The sequence below is a fragment of the Vicugna pacos genome, chromosome 10 (genome assembly GCF_048564905.1).
Source record: "Vicugna pacos chromosome 10, VicPac4, whole genome shotgun sequence".
NCBI lineage: Eukaryota > Metazoa > Chordata > Mammalia > Artiodactyla > Camelidae > Vicugna > Vicugna pacos.
The window spans coordinates 64,749,805-64,770,218 of record NC_132996.1 but is presented as its reverse complement, the minus strand read 5'-3'; the positions used below and the strand labels follow the sequence as shown (position 1 = coordinate 64,770,218).

Here is a 20,414-nt window from a genome sequence, read left to right as displayed (position 1 = left end):
GACGTTTGGTGCGCCGTTTCGCCTTCCAGATAGCATCACATCAGACTGACCCCCATCTCCCTGGGGGGCCGGGTATTCTCAGTGGGTAAGCCAAAGTCTTTGGGGGCCAGCCCTTGAAATCTAAAACTCAGACACAGTCACACCGCATTCTTTGAGAGCTAAACCACCTTCAAAAATCAGAATTTCTGATCCCTCTGACCTAAACGCATGGTTAAAAAAATGTAACCCCTTTCCAAAACCTAAACAAAACCCAACGCAGGGTGGCAGCCAATCACTGTGTCACAGGGAAATAGAGCCAGAACTGTTTCACGATCAATATAAAGTCATTTATTTTTAAATTAGCAATAAAATAATCAAGTTTACATTTAAAAAAATACAAACAACAAAAAAAACCTTCACTTGTATTCCAATCTAGAACCCAGGCCTCCATCTCCAGAGAGCAAAGGTCTGTGATTGGAGCTTGTCTGCCCTCACTGCTGGAGCCAGGCCTGTGTCCGACATCATAGCCGCGGGCAAGAGGGGGTGCCCTTGGCTCTGTCCGAGTGCTGGCAGTGGCTGAGGAGTCAGTGGCCTTTGCATAGGAAGCTGATGGGCTGTGCATGGATTAGGGTGCTCACCTTCACCCTATCCTAGAAAGCATGTGAGTCAGAGCTGAAATATCAATCAGGAGGCAGAGAGCAGCAGAATCAAAGGGGCTCACCACTGGCTCCACACAGTCACTACACTTGAAAACTTCCTGGCTGCTGTCTCCTGCATGACAAGAACTGGGGGTGACAAAATCGGCCGAGCTCAGTAACCTAGCAGCAGGAAGAGCTACTGAGCAGTCCTTGGCCTCCCCCAGCTGACTCAGTTCTGGAGCCAAGACATCCCAAAGGTCACGTGAATGAGATCAAATGGCTGCGGGATGCGCTCCAGACAAGCCCAGCCCGGGCAGCAGGTGGGAGAGGCGGCCAGCTGGTCACACCTTCCGACTGCTAAGCAGAAAACCCAATGGGGATCAACCTAGTCCTCACCCCACCCACCCAGGATTCTCCCAGCGCTTGTGCAGAAAACAGCGGGTCTCTAGGTGACGTGGGGAGGTCACGTTTCTACTAGGGTTCACTTGCAGGTAAGCAGATGTCTCCTACCTCATTTTTAGCACAGCTCAAGTTATGTTTTTTGAGGTTATAATATCCTCTACTTCCAGGTTCCTCCTTCCTGAGAGACACATGCATATATGTCCATACACCTCACACACACGATTATAAGCATTTGCTTGGAACACACGCAATGACTGAATACTCATAATCGCACCGGTCTGAAACATGTCCAGAGCCTGAGGCTCAAGCACCTTGTCCCTGGCCTAATTTTAAGTGCCTGGTTATTTCTGGCCTCAAGGCAGCGGCTTCGCAAAGCATCACGCTAATGGTAAACAGCCAGTTCCCACGGCTGAGACATGGAAACCATATCCCGCAGCCTCAGGCTCTCCAATTGTAGCCTCAGACAGATGATGATATCATGGTGGCGCACCCCTGAATAAACATGAGGGAATACAACACAGACAGATCAAAGTTGACCATCCAGCTGTACACACTAAGAGCTTAATTTAAGGCTGCATTTCAGACAAGAAGTCAGCTCCAAAGACCAAAACAGCATCGGTCAGTCCCCCCGATTTTCAGGACAGGGATCCTGCCGGGCGGAGACTCAGAGCAAAGCCTTACTGCTGCCAAACTTGGAAGAATCCCTTTGCTTTGTTAAAGGTGCTCCCCTAAAAAATGAAAATTAAAAAATTGCAATTTGGGGGAGAAGACTACTCCATGAGGTAGAAACAGCACCTTGGGAAGGTCTCAGACGGGCTTTCCAAGGTGTAAGGCATAATTTGACACGTCAGAGGGAAGAAGGAGAGGCTGGGTTGGTTCATACAGTCTGGGAGAAGGTTCAGAGGAGGACTCAGGGTCGCAGCAGGCAGACTGGATTCCTCCAGGGCTAGACTGTGTGCTGGGTCAGGTCCAAGGATGGTTACAAGGAAACAAAGGAACGGGTCCCACTCTCTCTCAGGAAGGCCATTCCCGCTCCGTTCCCATCTGAAGACAAGGGTGGCCAGGCCAGGCTGGAGCAGAATCGGGTTCTACAAGAGGCAGGGGGAGGAGGAGCTGGTCACTGCTCAGGGTGACGGTGAAGAGCGACAGTGAATCAGCCACACACCTAGAAGGCGGAGAGGAAAGATCAGAAGTAACTGCAGAAAGTCAACACAGAGCCTGAGGAACCCGGCAGGCACACCCACGACAGGACCTGGAATGAACTATCCCACTGTGCCAGGAACAGAAAGCCCTGTTACAAGAGGGGGGGAGAATTAGGAAAACCCCTGGGTCTTCGACAGCCCTTCACAGGGGAAGGACTCGTTGAGGGGGCACAATCACTGGTGGAAAACACCTGTTCTCTTGGTGGGGTCACGGCACAGCTGCTCTGACTTGTGAGCTATGCGGGTTCTGGGCAAGTTTCTCATTTTGTTGAGCTTTTGAGCTTCCCCAGTGACAACGTGGATGATGAGGATGTTACGCTAGAGCGGTCGCTGGTGCACAACTGGGGAGCGCAAACGTAGGCTGGCTCCCTTCCCTCCTGTTCCGAGAGCTCTCTCCCTCAGGTCACACGGCGGGAGAGAGGAGTCCAGGCCAACATGCCCGTTACTCTGGACTTCATTAGGGAATAAGGAAGATACTGTGGTAAGCGACCCACCAGAGCCCAGCACTGAGCGTCCTGGAGAAGAGGTAAGTCAACTAAAAACAACGCATGAAGCAGTCTCCTCATTTTAAAAAGTGAGTCACCCACATTCTGAATTCCTAGAGTCAGGAATGGTAAGGGGCACTATGAATTTGGAAGACATCATTCATCCAAGGATATGGAAAAGATATTGACTATTATAACTTCTCTTAATGTTAACATCCTTTCCAACGGGATAGTTAAGGGTCAGAACAAAACACTACAAGCCAAAAAAACACCAAGCATGAGAGTCCAAATGCCGGGGAAAAAAGAACCAATCACTTAATGTTCTGTGAGAGATCGATCCCTCACCGCTGCTTATGTCTCAAGAAGTTGAATGTTCAGGGTTATAATAATCTGACTTTCAAACCCTCTAGTCATATGGCAGGAGGAGGAAGGAAGAGGCACAAAAGAAAGTGAAGGATCAGCTCTGTATCACATCTTTGTATCTGTTACCTCCATAACCCAACTTCTATGACTTTGTAACAGGAAAAACCAGAATGAGAAAGATACTATATAAATTATACTGTTAGTCCTGGCAAAAACAGTAATAACAAACCTCCAATATTGGAGACACATTAAAGAATTGACAGTACAGTCACAATCTTGTCTTGAAAATTAGATTTATAAAGAGATGTAGGTGATGTGGACTGATGTGTATGATTTTATAAAAGGGTACAAAACTAAAGTCTGACTGATGTGAAACCATGTGTGCGTGGGCAAACATGCCGCGAGGCTATCTGCAATAATTTTAAAAGTTAATTCTGTTCACCTTTTCTGTATTTTATAGGTCCTTTATTTCCAACAATACATGTTATGATTTTTCAGGAAAATAATACTTAGGAAGTCACAGAAGTCTTAACAGTCCCCGTAACTAGGTCATGCTACTGCTCTACGTGTGAAACCCTGAATCAGTGCCCAGCTCTACTCTTTTCACCAGATTTTCAAGAAGTTACTATCCTAAATTTTAAAACCAGTGTCCTCTAAGGTTCTCTAGACTCTGTAGACAATGAGAAGTGGCTACCTTGTTTTACTGTCATTTCTCTCTAAGCCTGAGTGTCTTCATCTGTAAAACGGGGACAATGACAAGTGTTGAGAGGATTCAATGATACGTGGATAAGGTGTTTAGGAACTGCCTGGCACAACTCCACACTCAAAAACGTTAGCTGCTCTACCATTCGAGATCCAACCAGTCAGCCACAAACAAAAGCCCTGCAGACCCAGAGCCCAATTCGAAGCTTCGTTTACACTGAAAAGGACGCGGAAGACAAAGCCCAGCACCCCCGAAAGCCAGTCAGAGCTAAGACCAACCCCAGATCCCAGTCGCTGACTGTCCCCAGCTCGGGAGCTTGCTCGCCAGGGAGGGCAGTGAACATGAGGCGCTCAGAAAAGCAGGCACGGTGGGGAAACATGTTACAGGACAAGGAGTGGGGACAGAGCCCGAAGGAGAACAAGCAGCAGACCCAACCCCGGTGCTGCAGCCAGAACCCGAGAGCAGGATGCCACAGAGAGGAAAGAATGCACGGTACAGAATGTTCTAGAGAACCCAGCGTGTCCATGGAATCCACAGCGGCAAGAAGCAGAATGTGAAGCCACAGGCTAGATTCCCAAGAGGAGCCAATCCAAAGCCAGTCCCCGAGAACCTTCCACGTACTTACATTTCAGCGCAGTGGCCTCGCAGGCCGCCCTTACTTCAGACCAACGGAAAGTCCAATAATCAACGCTACAATGCCCAGCAACACAACCACTACTACAATGATAATTATCAATTTCTGGAGAGGGGGATAAGAGAAACAAAAACAGGTCATTATTACCAACAACCAAACAGCCCTAAGAAGTCATCCAAACCACCCCCTCAAAGCCTCTACACAGGCAGCATCTTTCCAAATAAAAAGCCGACATCACTACGTAAAGACGTTCCATGAGGACATGTTACTTGTCTCAAGTTACTTCTGGGCAAGCAAGGCCAGCGGTGGAAATACGGAGTTTCCATCAGCTCTCAGCTCACACACGTGGACAGAGCAACTATCACCAGGTCTCCGAGCAGCGACGGGCCAAGATACAAAGTCACTGCTTGTTCCTTTTCAAGGACTGCAGAGACATTTTTGACATCATCCTACTTTCAAACTTCTGCCCATCTCCTCCCCAAAGTACACCCCCACCTGTCAGACCCAACACAGTGACCAGGGGTTAGAGAGCAAGATTACGGTCCCCTTGCGAACCAGCCCAGATTCATCACATAAAATAACTCCCCAGCTCCCTGGATACCTGCACCCGCCACAGGCAGAGTTGGAAGAAAAAGAAAGAACTGAAGAACAAATCTATCAGATCCCAAGAGAAATAGAAAAGAGCAATCTGAAAAAAGCACAAACCACCAGGGTGGACGACCACAGCCGCTGGGTAGAGGAGCTCAGAAGTCCTCAAGCAAAGGGGGCACCAGCACAAGGGGGCAGGGGCGGGCAGTGGAGATGGTGTGATGGAAAGAGCCTGATTGAAATCTGAAGTTGAATCTGGGGTCCTATGCCTACTAAGTGGCCTGAAGCCAGTGACTTAACCTCTGATTCTCAACTGTTTCATCTGTAAAGTAGAAACAACAGGTGCTCCAAGAGACCGGAGATAATGTTTACATAGCAATTCGAGCACTGTTGGGTTCACCTTAGAGAAAAAAAAGAAATAAAGGGGGGCGGGGCCTGGGCGACTGGAGGGGAAGACAATGACGAGGTTTCTGAAGAGCAGAGGAGTCAAGTGTGACATCGGAGAGGAGCAGCAACCCCTGGGCAATGACGCATCCAAGCCGCAGGGCTGCTTTCACGCGTGGGTTCTCAGGCAGAGAGCACGCGGGCCAGATCCATGCGCAGCACAGCCGGGAAGGCAGGGCAGCTACTCTCTAGGGAAAGCGGACGGGGGCTCCGGGGTGAGGCCGGGGCAGAGGACACGGGTGGGGCTCGAGGACACGGGTGGGGACGACCACAGCGAGGAGAGGCAGGTCGGTCCGGCTGAGACCAAGGGCTCACCCTCCGAGCTTCACTCTGATACTTGACAGCCTTTTTGGTATCTGCCACGGCCCGCTCCACGAAGCCCACGGACTGGTCCATGTTGTTCTCAATACGGTCAATCATGGCTCCCTTTCCCCAGATGCAGGAGGTGGTGGCAGCAGAGACAGAGATGGGGCGCGGGAAGAGAGAAAGAGCGAGAGACAGCGCGCGATGGACGCTCTCCTCCGAGGGCGGCGGGAGAGCCTCACCTTTCGGGCCTGGCCCTGGTACTTCAGGGCTCTTTTGGTTTCATCCCGAGCCTTCTCCACGTGATCCACCGTGTGCATGACGTTCAACTCTATGTTATCTATCATCTCACCCTGCAGAGAACAGGCACCCGTCACACCCGCGGAACCCAGCGCAGGACAGTCCCGAGCCACTGGGAGCAAGGGCTTCTCTTTCCTATGGTCCTCGGCACCGAGAGGAGCACGTGGAAACGTTCACGCGCAGCCTAGCGTGGGGCGCACTCTCCCACCTTCTGCGCGATTACCTACGGTCCCCCAGGCCTGCGTGGCTGTCGCTCATTCCAGAAACATTCACTCAGTTACGTTCCCGTGAGGGGCACTGCACTGGGCACCGGGAGCGCCTTGTCTACAGGCCTGGTATTTTCTGAAGAATGCCACCACCACCTTTTTTTTTTTTTTAATTAAGAATGCGAGGAGAGGAGCCAAAATAATTGTCTTGTGCTCTTTGGGCATGACCAGGATGCTGGCCTCTTCCTGGTCATTCAGAGCTGAATCAAGTTCATCCTGCCTGAACTGAGTTTGTTCACTACCTTAGAAGAGTGCCCAGCACACAGCAGGTGCTCAATAAATAGCCCAGGCTGGGAACAGACACTTTCTCTAAGATCTTCCCAGACCCCAGAAGGGACAGACATTGTTTTACCCAAGCTGCTTGGCTATGACCCAGTGGTCTCAGTAGGATTCCCAGCCATCTCGCACACATCACTTCCTGACTGGAAATGTGGTCTCTCCAATTACTGTCTGGGCATCTGAGGATGGGAATTCCCCTCACCCACCCAGACCTTCTTCAACCCGAGCCATCACTTTAAGCAACTCTCTAGCCAGAGACAGACAGACACTTACCATAACTTGACTCTCAAGCCAGTTCCTCGGCAAGGCAGTGTGGGGAGAAAAAAGAAGAAGGGGGATGGAGGGACAGGAGACGTGGTCTCAAAGACCAGAAGGGAGTGAAGGAAAGGTGCCTGATCCCTGAGCAGGGAACCGATGTCAAAACCAGTCAAGCCGTGCTCGGGCCTCAGTTAGGTTTCCTTCTACAAAGGAAGCAGTTTTCGGTCCTTTCCAGGTGGCAGAGCCCCTGGGAGTTCGTGGTAATAGTGGCACATCTCCCTGGTATACTTAACTGTATCAGAAGAACTGTATCAGGAGCCATGTGACCAGGGGACACTAACACCATATGCAGGTGATGGAGCTTTCCATCCCTGAGCAAGTTTACCCGGGACAGAACAGGCTGCCAAGCTAAGCACCATGAGTGTTTCAAGTTTTTCTTTAAATATTATTTTGTGGTTCCTTTGCTTTGTTGTCTGCTCTTATTCCTTACCAAAAAAGAGTGTCAAGTTTCTTTGGAAAAACACACAGAAGAAAAAACAAAAATGGAAAAACACAAAAACCTCTGTTAATCCTAACTTTCCACTGTGAACTGGGGAAAAGATCCAGTGTTCTCATTGTCACCAGTGTAATGGTTCCTATCAAGATACTGTTTTAAGGCATCATCACTAAGAACTTACATCTTTAATTAAAAAAAAAAGACAGGGATCCTGAGGCTGGAGGGAACCAGGTACTTGACAGAGCACATCCAACCCCATATTAATTAGAAATAACTTCTGGGCCAAAGTAACAGGCACAAATGACGAGGCTGAGATGGCCCGAAGTGTCAGCAAGTAAGGGAAAGCATCCGTTTCCCTCGGCTACTAGCATTCTGTTACTCCACTAGGCAAGTTCCCAGTGTTTCTCCCACCCCACCGGGCTGTCCAGTGGCCCCCTGCCCCCTTCTCAGGAGAACCTAGGCTTCCTCAGCTTGTGCTGGTGCCCACTGCCGTTACCTGGTTCTCCACCAGCATGGCGATGTCCATGAACATGTCGTGAAGCTCCTTGATGCTGCTCTCCAGCCTCACGATGTCTTTGTGCCGCCCCTCGATCTCGCTGAGGGCTTGCTTGGAAATCTGAGAGTCGATGATCTACGTACAGAAGACCACATAGAGACTGACCATCAGCCACCGTGCCCCCTACAGCCCTCACACACACCCCCGTGGGGTTCCCCGACCCCCCGACCTCCACGTCCATCACTCACCCCCGAGGTGAAGATGGCAGGGTTTCCACTCTCCAGCATCTCCTCCAGCTCCTCATCTGTTGTTTTTTTGCCGGCTTTAGAACAAAAGAAGGAGAGCCTCAAATATAAGCACATCATTTCAAAAGTTCCCTGAAAATGAGGAACAAGGTCACTTCACTACAAAACCACAGCCTCTCCACCACTCCCCCAGCAGCCTCCAGACTCGCCTTTCTCCAGATTTCTCCCCTAATCCAATCCATCCTTAACATTATGTGATCACCTTCCTGAAGCACATGTCAGATTACATTCCTTCCAGGCTTGGAATGTTTACTGGCCCCCTTCGCTCAGTCACAGAGTCCAAGGTCCTCTGGACAAGGAGCCGGTTTCCTGGGTGAGCCCTCCCTCCGTCCATTTAGTCCTCCCCCTATTCCCAGGCCCTGCACAGCCTGCCACTCCGGAACACACGTGCTTTGCTCTGACTGCATCCTGGCTCACACGGTCCCTGCGCTCAAAGCATATTGCGCCCCGCAGCGCCAGGCACTCCGTGTTACTAATTCATAAAGGGCGTAGCTTTATTAACATCTTTATTTCTCCCGGCAACCAGCACAGCACCTTTTATTTCATAAATGTTCTTTGCTATCAGACAGCCAGCCAAAGATGCCATGAGTCCTGCGGAGGGCATCTGTGGAGCAAGTGTTTCCCTCCACGGGTGAGGGAACCCTGGCTCCAACAGCAGCAGAATGACCTGGGCCCGATCAGCACTGTGCTGCCTTTCAGTCTAAGGATGCGCCAGGGCTGTGAGGCTCGCTGGTCCTCGGCTTGGGCTCAAAACACACGGCAGAAGCCACCGGAGGGGCCGCCCCTGCTCCTCCCCAGGCCTCCCCGCTTGGGCGGGGCCAGCACGCGGCAGAAAGGGGGCGGGGCCACGCCCGACTTCAAACACCCACTGATTTCGAGCTGCCGCTGGATCCGCCCTTTGCTGCGTTCACGGAAGTCCACCTGCGCCTCGTTGTATTTGGTCATCACCTCCACGAACTTCCGGGAGAGGACGGAGTGCTGCGGGGACAAGGTCAAACGCTGTAAGCCCCCCGGAGGGGAGGGAGGTTCTTGTAGAACCCCCACCCCACAGAGCCTCGTCCCCGGCGTCAGACCTGGAGCCAGAAGACCGGGCACAAGACTCAACCTCTTGGTTTCCTAACTTTTTGGTTTTCCGGACCACTGAGAATGTCTGCTGACCTTTCCAAAGCACGTTCTCAGCATCTGTTTACCTGTCCTTCTGAACCCATACAGTAATTGTGAGGCCCAAGGAGATACTCTCTGAATCTCAAAGGTCCTGCTTTCTTTTCTATTTTTTAAACTGAAGTTGGTTTACAATGTCGTGTAATTTCTGGTGTACAGCACAAATATTTCAGTCATATATTCCTTTTCTCTTCCTGAGATCTCCAGGTGCTAAGAGCATGTGCATCAGATCACGTCTTCCTCTGCTGCTCTCCTGTGGGTTTTATGTCATAGTTTCCTTGTGCCACCTAAACATCGTGCCAGTTCTTCAAGGACAAGGATCCTATCTTTGATGACCACCAAACAGCCTGACTCCAAACTGGAGAACTAAGGACCGACAACCACTGGAGAGACTTCGGTTTCTCACCTGTGAACCAGGGAGGCACACTAAACCCTAAGCTGCGCTCAGGGAGCCTCAGGGGCTTCCTTAGAGGAGCGAGTGAAAGAGGGGCCCCCAGAGCTGGGCTCGGCCCCTGTCCCCTGCTTCAACCTGCACTGCACCCCCTACCTGTTCTCAAACTGAGTTCCAAATAAGTTGAGGGTTTTTTTTTGTTTTGTTTTTAACTCTATAACTAGAAAGGGGAACCCTCCTACACTATTGGTAGGAATGTAAATCGGTGCAGCTACTGTGGAAAACAGTATGGAGGTTCCTTAAAAAACTAAAAGTAGAGCTACCATATGATTCAGCAGTCCCACTCCTAGGCATTTTTCCAGGTGGAAAAGATGAAAATTCTAATTTGAAAAGATGAAAACTCTAATTCAAAAAAGATACATGCACCCCAATGTTCACAGCGGCACTATTTACAATAGCCAAGACATGGAAGCAACCTAAATGTCCATAAATAGATGACTGGATAAAGACAGACACAGACACAGACACAGACACACACACACACACACACACACACACACACACACGAATATTACTCAGCCATTAAAAAGAATGAAATATTGCCATTTGCAGCAACAAGATGGACCTAGAGATTATCATACTAAATGAAGTAAGTTAGACAGAGAAAGGCAAATATTATATCACTTAACTGTGGAATCTAAAAAAAAAATACAATCAACTTATTTACAAAAACAGAAACAGATTCACAGACATAGAAAAGAAATTTATGATTACCAAAGGGGCAAGGGGTTGGGGAGGAAAAACTTAGGAGTATGGGATTAACAGATGCACACTAGTATATATTAAATAGATGAACAACAGGGTTTACTGTATAGCACAGGGAACTATATTCAGTATCTTGTAATAACCTATAATGGAAAAAAGTCTTAAGAAATATAATAGTATGTGGATAACCAAATCACTTTGCTGTACACCTAAAAGTAACACAATATTATAAATCAACTATATTTCAATAAACATCTTTAAAAAAATTTAAAAGACTCCACAGCTAAGAAAAACAAAGAAATGTAAAGACGGGGCTAGACGGTTGTTGGACCAGGGAAATCTCACCTGGGATTTCCGAATCCGAAGGTCTGCTGACGACCGGACCTCGTCTTCTTCAATGTGCCTCTCCATGCCTGGAGAGGAGAGAAGGTGATTCTAGCTACACACCAGCTCCTCTCCTCCAAGACACAGGCTGTTCAGCTCAACCTCGTCTCTCATGCTCACACACCTGGCCCAGGAGACGTAACGGCAGGCAGGCCCAGACTCAAAAGATCAGCTCACACGTGAGCCTCAGGACTCACACACCACTCAGAACTGGACACAGGTCTCCCCTGAATACATCTCAGCACAGGGGTAACAGCATGAGTCTCTGTCGCCAACAGACTCGGGCTCAAATCCTTGCCCTGCCACTTAGTAGCTATGTAACCTTGGAAAAGCCACTCAACCTCTCTTAGTGTTCCCGTCTTCTCGTCTGTAAAACAGAATAAATCTCGGTGCCCTCCCTCACAAAAGCGACGTGAAAATGACATGAGAACGTCATGGTTCCGTAGCGGGCACACGATCACTGCTCTGATTGGAGGCTGCCACTAATGACCTCCAGCTCCACCCCCGTGAAGACAGGCAGTACAGTCTGTCTGGGGGGAAGAAGTGATAAATGAGGCTGAGCAACACTGCTTTCACTCTCTGACCAATAGCAAATACAGTGGGGCAAGAGTGCAGACCAGGGCCATGGAACTGAGAAACCCTCTGGGCCCCCAGAGGAATCGACTCTGTGACAGTGGCTTCACTGAACAATGCCCTAAACTGCCGGGTGGGAGTAACAGGAGGGAGATATACCCCCGGCCCCCAAGAAATGTCTGTAGACTGAAGAACCCAGCTGGCATCCACGTATCTCTCACATCACAGTTCAAATGTACATAGGTGCTGGGGAAACGGGATCCGGAAGAGAAAAGTCAGTCACACAGGTGTTCAGTAGCTGACAACACACTTTCATTCCCATCTCCCAACTTCAAGTCCAGACTCTCTCAACCACAGTCATGACTCAAGGGCAGGTAAAATTTCTGGGGCTGTCATAGTTCATTCTGGGGACAATGCTCAGACCATAAGCCCAGATGCCACGAGTGGTGTCACTCCCAGTGGGAAGAGTTTCAGTCCAGAAGGTGGGACCCCGTGGAAGTGAGATGGGGGGGCCGGGGGCTTCCCGGGCGGGGGGGCTTCCCATTCTCCGTGTTCCCTTCTTACTTTTCAGTTTGTTCCGGACATTGTTGGCTCTTTTCTTGATCTCAGTTGTGAGCTGCTCCAGGTCATCCTTGGTTTCTGGGTACACAAAGAATCACGGAAGACAGATGGCTTAGTCAGCTACAACAGTCAACAGAGTGGGTGGGGTGCATCCTCCGGCACCCACCGCCTGGAGCAGTGCATATGCTGGTGGGCTCCCCAGACGTCTGTCATTAGAATCACACAGAGCTCGTTTTGAAAAAGCATTCTTTCTAGGCACTCCATCCCAGACCTACAGCATGAAAATACCTTGTGGAAATAAAAAGGGTGTGGGGAGGACTGGGAAAACATTTCAGGCAGAGGAAACAGCACAAGTGCAGCAGGGGAACCAAGATGAGGTACGTGAGAAGCAGTGAGAGTCATTGTCAGTCATGAGAGCAAGGAAGTAGAGGGAAGTTTGGCTAAAAGGGTCAGGTGGGACCAGGAAGAGAAGAGCCATCAGCGGCGGGGCAGTGTGAGCTCAGAGAGGGAGGAGGATGGGAGCTGAAACGGCACGGAAGATAATACATCCCTTCCCCTACTGTTCACAGAGGGAGGAAACCAAGGCTCGGCTCCAGTGGCCAAGGGTCACTGTTGGGCAATTTGCTTCTCAGTAAATACTCACTTGGCTCCGGAATGGGTGCAGACAGAATGATACTGTAGAGCTTCTTAGCTTCCTCCACGTGCTCTGAGATCTTGTCAATGTTGAGTCGAGTTTCCTCAATCTAGAGTTAGAGAGACAACAGCCTTTGTCACGAAGAGGGAGAATAGATCCATGACTGAGATGAAAAATCAGCAGAGCGCCCTGTCCACCTTCTGGATCTGCGGAAGAAGCTGGGGACTAGAAAAGCTTTCTGAGGACCAGTCAGCCCAGGGAGTACCCTTTCCATCCACAGTCAGACAGACTAATGTCAACAGAGCAGTCATTGAAGATCCATCCTCTTTGCTCCCTGAGAGGAAGCCATCTGTTCACCTTGGATGGGACAATTCTGGCCACAATCAGGCAGAGTCGGGAAAACCCATGAGGAATAATCAGAGGGAAGGGTCCAAAAACCTTTATCAGGCAGACTTTCAGCTCCTCTGAAAGGGGAACAGCAGAGAGTGAGGATGGGAGAGAGGGAAAAGGAAAGAAGGAAAGAAAAGAGGTGAAAGGGAGAGAACAAACCTAGAGAGTGAGAAACGAAGGGAGAAACATAAAAGGAAGAAAGAGGAAGAGAAGAAGAGAGAAAAGGGAGTGATAAGTAATGACCATCTTGGGAGAAGCCCGAGCTTCTCCTGGACACACGATTTGGGGAAATGCCTCTTAACGAGCTGACTGCCTCAGATGCTCAAGACCCAGGAGCTCGAGCCATGGGCTGTTTCTGCCCATTTCGAAGGTTCCTGACTGTACGGGGTGCGTATCAGGAAGCACGTCCCGCCGCCGCTCGTTCCCAGGTGGAACGCCCTCCCAGGACGCTGCTGCGGGGACATGGGAAGTTCTGCTGTGGCTCCCTCTTCGAAAGCATGGGCCACACCAGCACCATGGGCATTTTGATTTTGATTTAGTAACCTAGTAATTTAGTCAGTTCACCAGGTCACCACAGAGCCCCTTCAGGACCTCAGGATGGGCAAATGGCCACTCACAGAGCCTTTTTTTTTTCTTTCTTTTGAACTTTGTGTCTTTGTTTTTTCTTGGAAGGGCTGGCTTTTCTCAAAGGTGACTTTCTGAGTATTTCATGGTAGCAGTACATGCAATTAACTTCCTTTTGTTCATTTGCCAGATAACCAAAGAATGGGGGTGGCGGTGGGGTGGGGTGGTGGGACTGGCAGGAAACCTGCAAGTACTGAATCTGAAGGCTCAAGGGCTACTTTTCTGTATGTTTGTCTGGGGTTAAGTACACTGACAATGATACATTTAAGACTTAAAATGGATGTAACATAGACCTGTATCAGAAACACGCCTTTCACTGTGTCTGTGAAGTCACCCTCACTGTCTCCTTTTTATACATGAGAACACTGCCACTCACAGAAAGAGGAAGTGACTCAAGGCTATATATACAAAGAGGCAAAACTGACGTCTGAACCCAAGCATCTGTTAGATTCAAATCCCATTACCACATCCAAAAAAGAAAACCTCATAAGAGCATTTTCTGAGATGTTCTCATTCATCCTCATTAACAGAAAGGGTTCTGTGAAAACATAAATGCCGAGATAGGCAAATTAACCACATTTCTTTATTATAGGACCTCTTAGAGTCGTTATCAGGTTCGTGTGCATTTTAAACCTCCATGGGAGGAAAAGAGTAGGAAGCATTTCTCAAATGTATTTGATCATAAAATTCTCTGTGCATCTCATCCTGCCGTCAGCCCCAGACAAGGAACCAGGGTCGGTTCTATGGCAACCCTGACAATCCTGTCCCTTTGCTAAGTTCTCACTTTCCTGGTCTCCCTTCCAGCTCAGAGTGGCCATGGCCATGTGATCCACTACCAGCGGATCGGCCACAGCGGAAGTCAGCATGGAGGATTTGGGTAGTTTTCCTCCCTGATCAAAGGATCATTTTTTTATTGAAGTACAGTGTATTTACAATGTGTTAGTTTCTGGTGTACAGCATAGTGATTCAGTCATACACACATACACATACTCTTTTTCATTATAGGTTATTATAAGATATTGAGTAGAGTTCCCTGTGCTACACAGTAGGTCCTTGTTGTTTATCTATTTTATATATAGTAGTTTGTATCAGCTAATCTCAAACTCCTAGTTTATCCCTCCCCCCATCTTCAGCTTTGGTAACCGTAAGTCTGTTTTCTATGTCTGTGGATCTCTTTGTTTTGTAAATAAGTTCATTTGTGTTATTTTTTTTAGATTCCACATATAAGTGATATCATATGATATTTGTCTTTCTCTGTATGATAATCTGTAGGTCCATCCATTATTCATTATGTCGTTCTTTTTTATGGCTGAGTAGTATTCCGTTGTATAAATATATCACATCTTCTTTATCCAGTCATCTGTTGATGGACATTTAGGTTGCTTCCATGTCTTGGCTGTTGTAAATGGTGCTGCTATGAACATTGGGGTGCATGTGTCTTTTTGAATTTTTGTGCCCTCTGGATATATACCAGGAGTGGGATTGCTGGATCATATGGTAAGTCTATTTTTAGTTTTTTAAGGAATCTCCACACAGTTTTCCATAGTGGCTGTGCCGTTAAAGGGGTTTTTGAACTTTTCTAGCTGCCCCCTTTCTTGCTGCCTGCCATGCTGGCATAGGTGATGCCATGTGGTGCTGTGGCTCTGGTGATTTTAAAACATGGCCCAGACCTTTCAGTGCTCCTCTCACTGAGAAGTGCTATCTGTGTGTTGCTCTCTTGAACCTGGCGACAATAGCGTCAGTACAGTCGTGGGCTGTATGACTTCCACGGCCCCAGCACTTGTCCTGGGGCCCTGAGCCTCCTGTACCAAGCCGACGGCCCTGGACTGGTCATGCTGGGAAGCCCAAGCAACAGAAAGAGGTCAAGTACACCCTGGTCCAGGCATTAGATGTGAGAATAAAGGATAAAGAAGTCTCTGAGATTCTAGACTCTGGCTGTTCAAGTGTTCCCAATGAAGGCCCCAGAAATTGTGGAGCAAAAAATAACCCACCTCCACCGGGCCCTGTCTGAATTCCTAATCCACAGACTCCATCGGTGTTATAAAATGGATGTTTGATACCACTTAACTGTTATATAGCAATAGACAATCAGAACAGACTCCATCTCTCAGCTCTGCCCCCTTAGGTAGGTTCTGTTTCCTCTGAAGCTTTGCTCTCTCTGCCAAGTGAACAAAGAGGCCCCAGGAAAAAACAGACAACCACTACTTAGACAAAAAATCTGAGGTTTATGATTTACTAGACCCTGGCCTAGCCAGCCAAGGAGGCCTGAAAACCCAAGGGCCAGTTCTGTTCTGTAACAACGGAGAAGCTGGAGAAACCATGTGAGTTTCACAGTGCAAAGCACATTTTGAAAACATCCTGGTCTTGTGACCACATCTACACCTTGCAAATGCCTCTCTGACCAAGCTGTGATTCACAAGATCGGTCCTCAGCAAATAACCAGGGGTCACCAACTTGCTGGAACCAGCCCAAAAGGCGAGCTTTATGACAAGAGTGATTTCCTACTCAGCTGTATCCTGCAGGATGTGCTGGGTGTGTTCCGCAGACACACACAGAGGGAAGTCTTTTCATTTCCCCAAGTCCCTGTTATCTGGAATGCACTTTAACCCAATTTCAAGAATATTTCCAGACCACGTTCTATGAAATAGACTTTGTTTTTCTTATAGTCTCTTTTAAAAAATTTTTGTTGAAGTATTGTCAGTGACAGTGTGTCAATTTCTGGTGCACAGCATAATGTCCCAGTCGTGCATATATATACATATATTCATTTTCATTAAAGGTTATTACAAGATATTGAATATAGTTCCCTGTGCTATACAGAAGAGATTTGGTTTTTTTAATCTATTTTTATATATAGTAGTTAATAGAAATAGACTTTGTAGTCTACTTACTCACAAATGAACTGTGGAGCAGAATGGTGATGAGAACTCAGACTTACTGAAGACACACTGACTGTATGTCAGGCCCTGTGCTGGGCACATCTATATACTTTCTCATTTTCTATTTATAATAACCAGCAGGTAATATCGCTATTCCTGTTTTAGAGGAAACTGGGGTTCAGGGCAGTTAAACAACGCTCTTCAAAAGCTAAACCACTGGGAGTGGGCAGAGCTGAGACTGAGACCAGGCTCTATGGAGCACCAGTGCCAGTGTGATCTCTTTCCATGACCTGTTCCCTCCTGCCTCTGCCCCACTCCAATACTTCTCCTCTCTGCGCTCGATCAGGTGAGAAAGAAGGAAAGTAACAATGACCCAAGCCCACTCAAAGCACTTCCCGAGTGGTGGCTCCTTTAATCCCCAACAAAGCTGTGAAGTGAATATTTTTCTCCCCATTTCAGATAAACCCACAGAGACATGTGCCCAGGATCACACAGTTAGGGACAGGTCAGGAACTTAGTCCGAAAATCATGCCGTCCCCTTCTCCACCCTAAATGTGACAGGGCTTTTTTTACCCCCCTAACTGACAGAAAAGGATTTAACAAAGAGACAGCAATAAGGAAAGCAGCAGCCCTGGAGACCTGAAGTCCCCAAAAATAACTCCGTCCATCTGGCGCTGCTCTGTTCAGATAATGCTTCCCAGATGCATGAGCCTCACGTGATCTCCTGTGATGCTCACCACAGCCTTGGAAGGTAAGTACTCCGGTTCCCGATTCCCAGAGCAGGAATTACAGCCCAGGTGGGCTAAGTAACCTGACCAAGGTCACCTGCTGCTAAGTGCCCGAGGACAGACTCCGACCGTATCTCGGAGGCCAAAGCCCACCATCTTCCCACCTCACAGAGATACTGCCTCTCGGGGCCCCTCTTACTGGTTTAAGATAAGCAGCAGAAACCATCATTGGAGAGGAATCCTTATCTTAGGAAAGAAGCTGATGTATCTGGATCCCCCCGGGCAAGAGAAGAGGTACGATGAAAACCCAAGGGCCAATTCTTTTCTGTAACAGCTGAGAAGCTGAAGAAAGCATTTGAGTTTTATAGTGCAAAGCATATTCTGAAAACAGCCTGGTCTTTCTTGTGACCCCACTGGCAATGATGTCACACGTCTCCTTACATCCACCTCCCCTGCCCGGCACTGAAGAGAAAGACCTTTTCCTGCCACAGTCAACACCTGGAACAACACTGGACTCTTGCAAAACTCAAGCATTATTTGGTCTCTCTGGGACACCTCGATCAAGGGGATGGACCCACCCACGGAGAGGGTAGGGAACCGTGCAGCTTTCACAGCCAGCTTCCCGTCCGGCCAGCACAAGCTCAAGCTGGCTCTTAAACCCGCTTATTATGCTAACAGATGAACCTGCGTAAGCCATCAAGTCCCACTCACCCTGCTTAGGGAAGAACGAGAGGGTGGCTTTTCCAGCTCCACAGTCTAGAGGATGGGGAGCATCCACATCCCCCCACCAACCCCGGCAAAAAGAACAAGAACAGGGTACCTTTTTATATGAAATAAAAAACCTAAATTAAGAAACCCTAGAACAGCGGAAAAAAAAATGTGACAATGAATATATGTATGTTCGTGTATAACTGAAAAATTGGGCTGTACACTGGAATTTGACACAACACTGTAAACTGACTATAACTCAATAAAAAAAAATGTTAAAGAAAAAGAAATCCCAGTACGGTGGCAGAAATTTCAGTGCCTGAACTTTTTGTGGTTTGGTCTGGTTTTGTGGAAGTACCATTCATGGAGCACATATATGGCAGATGCAACACAGAATGTTTTGGAAACATTATTCCATTGAATCCTCCTAACAGCCCTGTGGGGAATTATATTAGCAATCCCCATTTATAGATAAGGAAACCAAGCATGTTAAGGAACGTTCAAAAGATCAACAGCTGTCAGAAGCAGGGCTGAGATTTGAGCCCGAGTTCACCTGGACCCAAAGCCTGTGTTTCTGTCCATGATGCTCAACACACCGTCTCCGGCCTGCCACCCACCCAAGCCTTCCACCACAGCATCTTCCTGAGAGGATCCTCAACAACAAAGACTATGTGAATCTGTCGACATGAGCCACTCATTTTTGCCTCTGCTGAATTTCAAAAAAAAACGCAGAAGAAACTGGAGATTTCTTAGCTTCTCAAACATCACCAGAAGTAAGTCAAAGGGATTGAATTTTTAGAAACAACAAATCTGATCTATCTGAATCACAGAATCAAAGGCCTAAAAATGCAATGTTTTTATTTGTTTTACACTCAAGGCTGGACTCCCAGGATTGGTTCTATATTTAAATTATATAATTTAAGCAAGAAAAGATTACCATTAAAATGCTGTCATGTAGCATAAGACTCTAAAAGCATGTCTTTAATTACCTACAGTTTACCTTCTCCTGACTTTCTTAGTAAGATTAAAAATCCAAATCCTCCCAAGCATGGAAGAGACTCTCCTTTTTAACTTCTTGGTCTGGCCACCCCACCCCAGCAAAAGACTGACTGTCTTCTGCTTCCCTTGAAAGATCTGCGGTTTTTTATTCTTTACTAAGGAAGCAGTTTCCTTATGTACATTCAGGAAAGAAAAAAAAAAAACCCTAGAAGGGCACCTACCTCAGAAAAGAATTCATCCATAAAAGCTGTGTTGTCAATAGCAATCTCGACCTCGTCGGTGTCGTCATCCTGTGTCAGCTGCTTCTGTGAGAGACGAAAAGGAGGAGGGTGAGGCTGAGACCAACAGAAATAACACGCAGAACTGAATGCTCACTAGGGACCAGGCGCTGCGTCTACAGTAAGCATTTTATGTACATTGTCTCCTTTAAAACTCAGGACAGCTCTGGGATGTATCAAACTCTGATGTCACGCTGTCTGAGTTTAAATCCTAGCTCTGCTCTTACTGAGAGTCTGCAGGGGTGGGGGCAGGAAGGGAGCAACGGACAAGGGACTAACCTTGCTGGACCTAGGTTTCCGTGTGTGTAAAGTGCTAATAGTAACACTGCTTATGTCATAGGGTTGTTTATGAAATAAATGAGATAATGAATATAAAACACTTTTGCACAGTGTCTGGCATACTGTAAGAACTCAACAAACATTGTATTTTGGTGGTGGTAGTGGTGGTGGTGGCATTGGTGATGTTAGTATAGCTCATTCCAGTTGGAAAACCTAAAACAGAGAGGTTAAGTAACTTGGTCAAAGTCACACAGCTAAAATATGGAGACAGGCAGATTCAAGCCCGTCTTTTAGATTTGGACCCCATGTTTCTAATCCCTTCCCCGTAATGCTCAGCTTCATGATCTACTCTACTGGGGATCAACATTAGAACAGTTTCCAGCCATGATTCCTCCAAAGCACTAGCTTCAAATCCTCACAGCAGGAATGAAGATTTTCCTGTTTTCAGAAACCACCTATTGCAAAGGAAACAGCACCGTGTGCTGTTCCCCATCAGAGCTCATGTTTATGGGGAGAAGGAAGCTCTCTGCCCAGCCCTCAGCAATGCCTGGGGACCCCAACTTTCTTAATCTCATCCAACTACCTCTGGAAGACCACAGACTGGCTATATCTAAAGGCAGCGCTGCATTCCCACCCAGCTGCAGGCGCATTCTCCCCAGACGCACTGCACACAGCCCACCCCTAAGCACTGCGGGACAACTGGTAGTTGGGAGTGGAATTGGGAGGGGGGTTAACCCCCAATACCTGCTTCTTCACACCCTTCAGTGGCCTACACCTTCTAAGCCAAGACGTGTCACTCTCAAATGCTCACAACTCCACCGGCAAGGAAAGCCACCAGGGGCCTGTTTCCTTCCCCTGCTACCGTCCCCCGATCTGTTACAGAAGATGGAGTTACTGGGAATTCTCATTGTAATTTGGG

At 48.0% G+C, this 20,414-nt stretch overlaps 1 protein-coding gene across 6 annotated transcripts in view; it reads right to left on the bottom strand.

The window, feature by feature from the left end:
- Positions 1–20,414, bottom strand: part of STX3 (syntaxin 3) — a 36,876-nt gene that overhangs the window by 2,530 nt on the left and 13,932 nt on the right. For 2 of the 6 annotated variants that reach the window (XM_031690719.2, XM_072970019.1), the window contains exons 2-11: positions 19,160–19,243; positions 12,620–12,719; positions 11,980–12,054; positions 10,804–10,871; positions 9,011–9,119; positions 8,085–8,158; positions 7,837–7,971; positions 5,984–6,094; positions 4,398–4,511; positions 305–2,184 (exon numbers count right to left, since the gene is read on the bottom strand). In XM_031690719.2, coding sequence (XP_031546579.1) covers positions 4,428–4,511; positions 5,984–6,094; positions 7,837–7,971; positions 8,085–8,158; positions 9,011–9,119; positions 10,804–10,871; positions 11,980–12,054; positions 12,620–12,719; positions 19,160–19,243 — 840 coding nt within the window. In that variant the 3' untranslated portion in view covers positions 305–2,184; positions 4,398–4,427. Of the gene's footprint in view, positions 1–304; positions 2,185–4,397; positions 4,512–5,983; positions 6,095–7,836; positions 7,972–8,084; positions 8,159–9,010; positions 9,120–10,803; positions 10,872–11,979; positions 12,055–12,619; positions 12,720–19,159; positions 19,244–20,414 lie in introns of those variants that run through there. The other 4 variants (XM_072970015.1, XM_072970017.1, XM_031690720.2 and 1 more) reach the window with 3 other exon arrangements.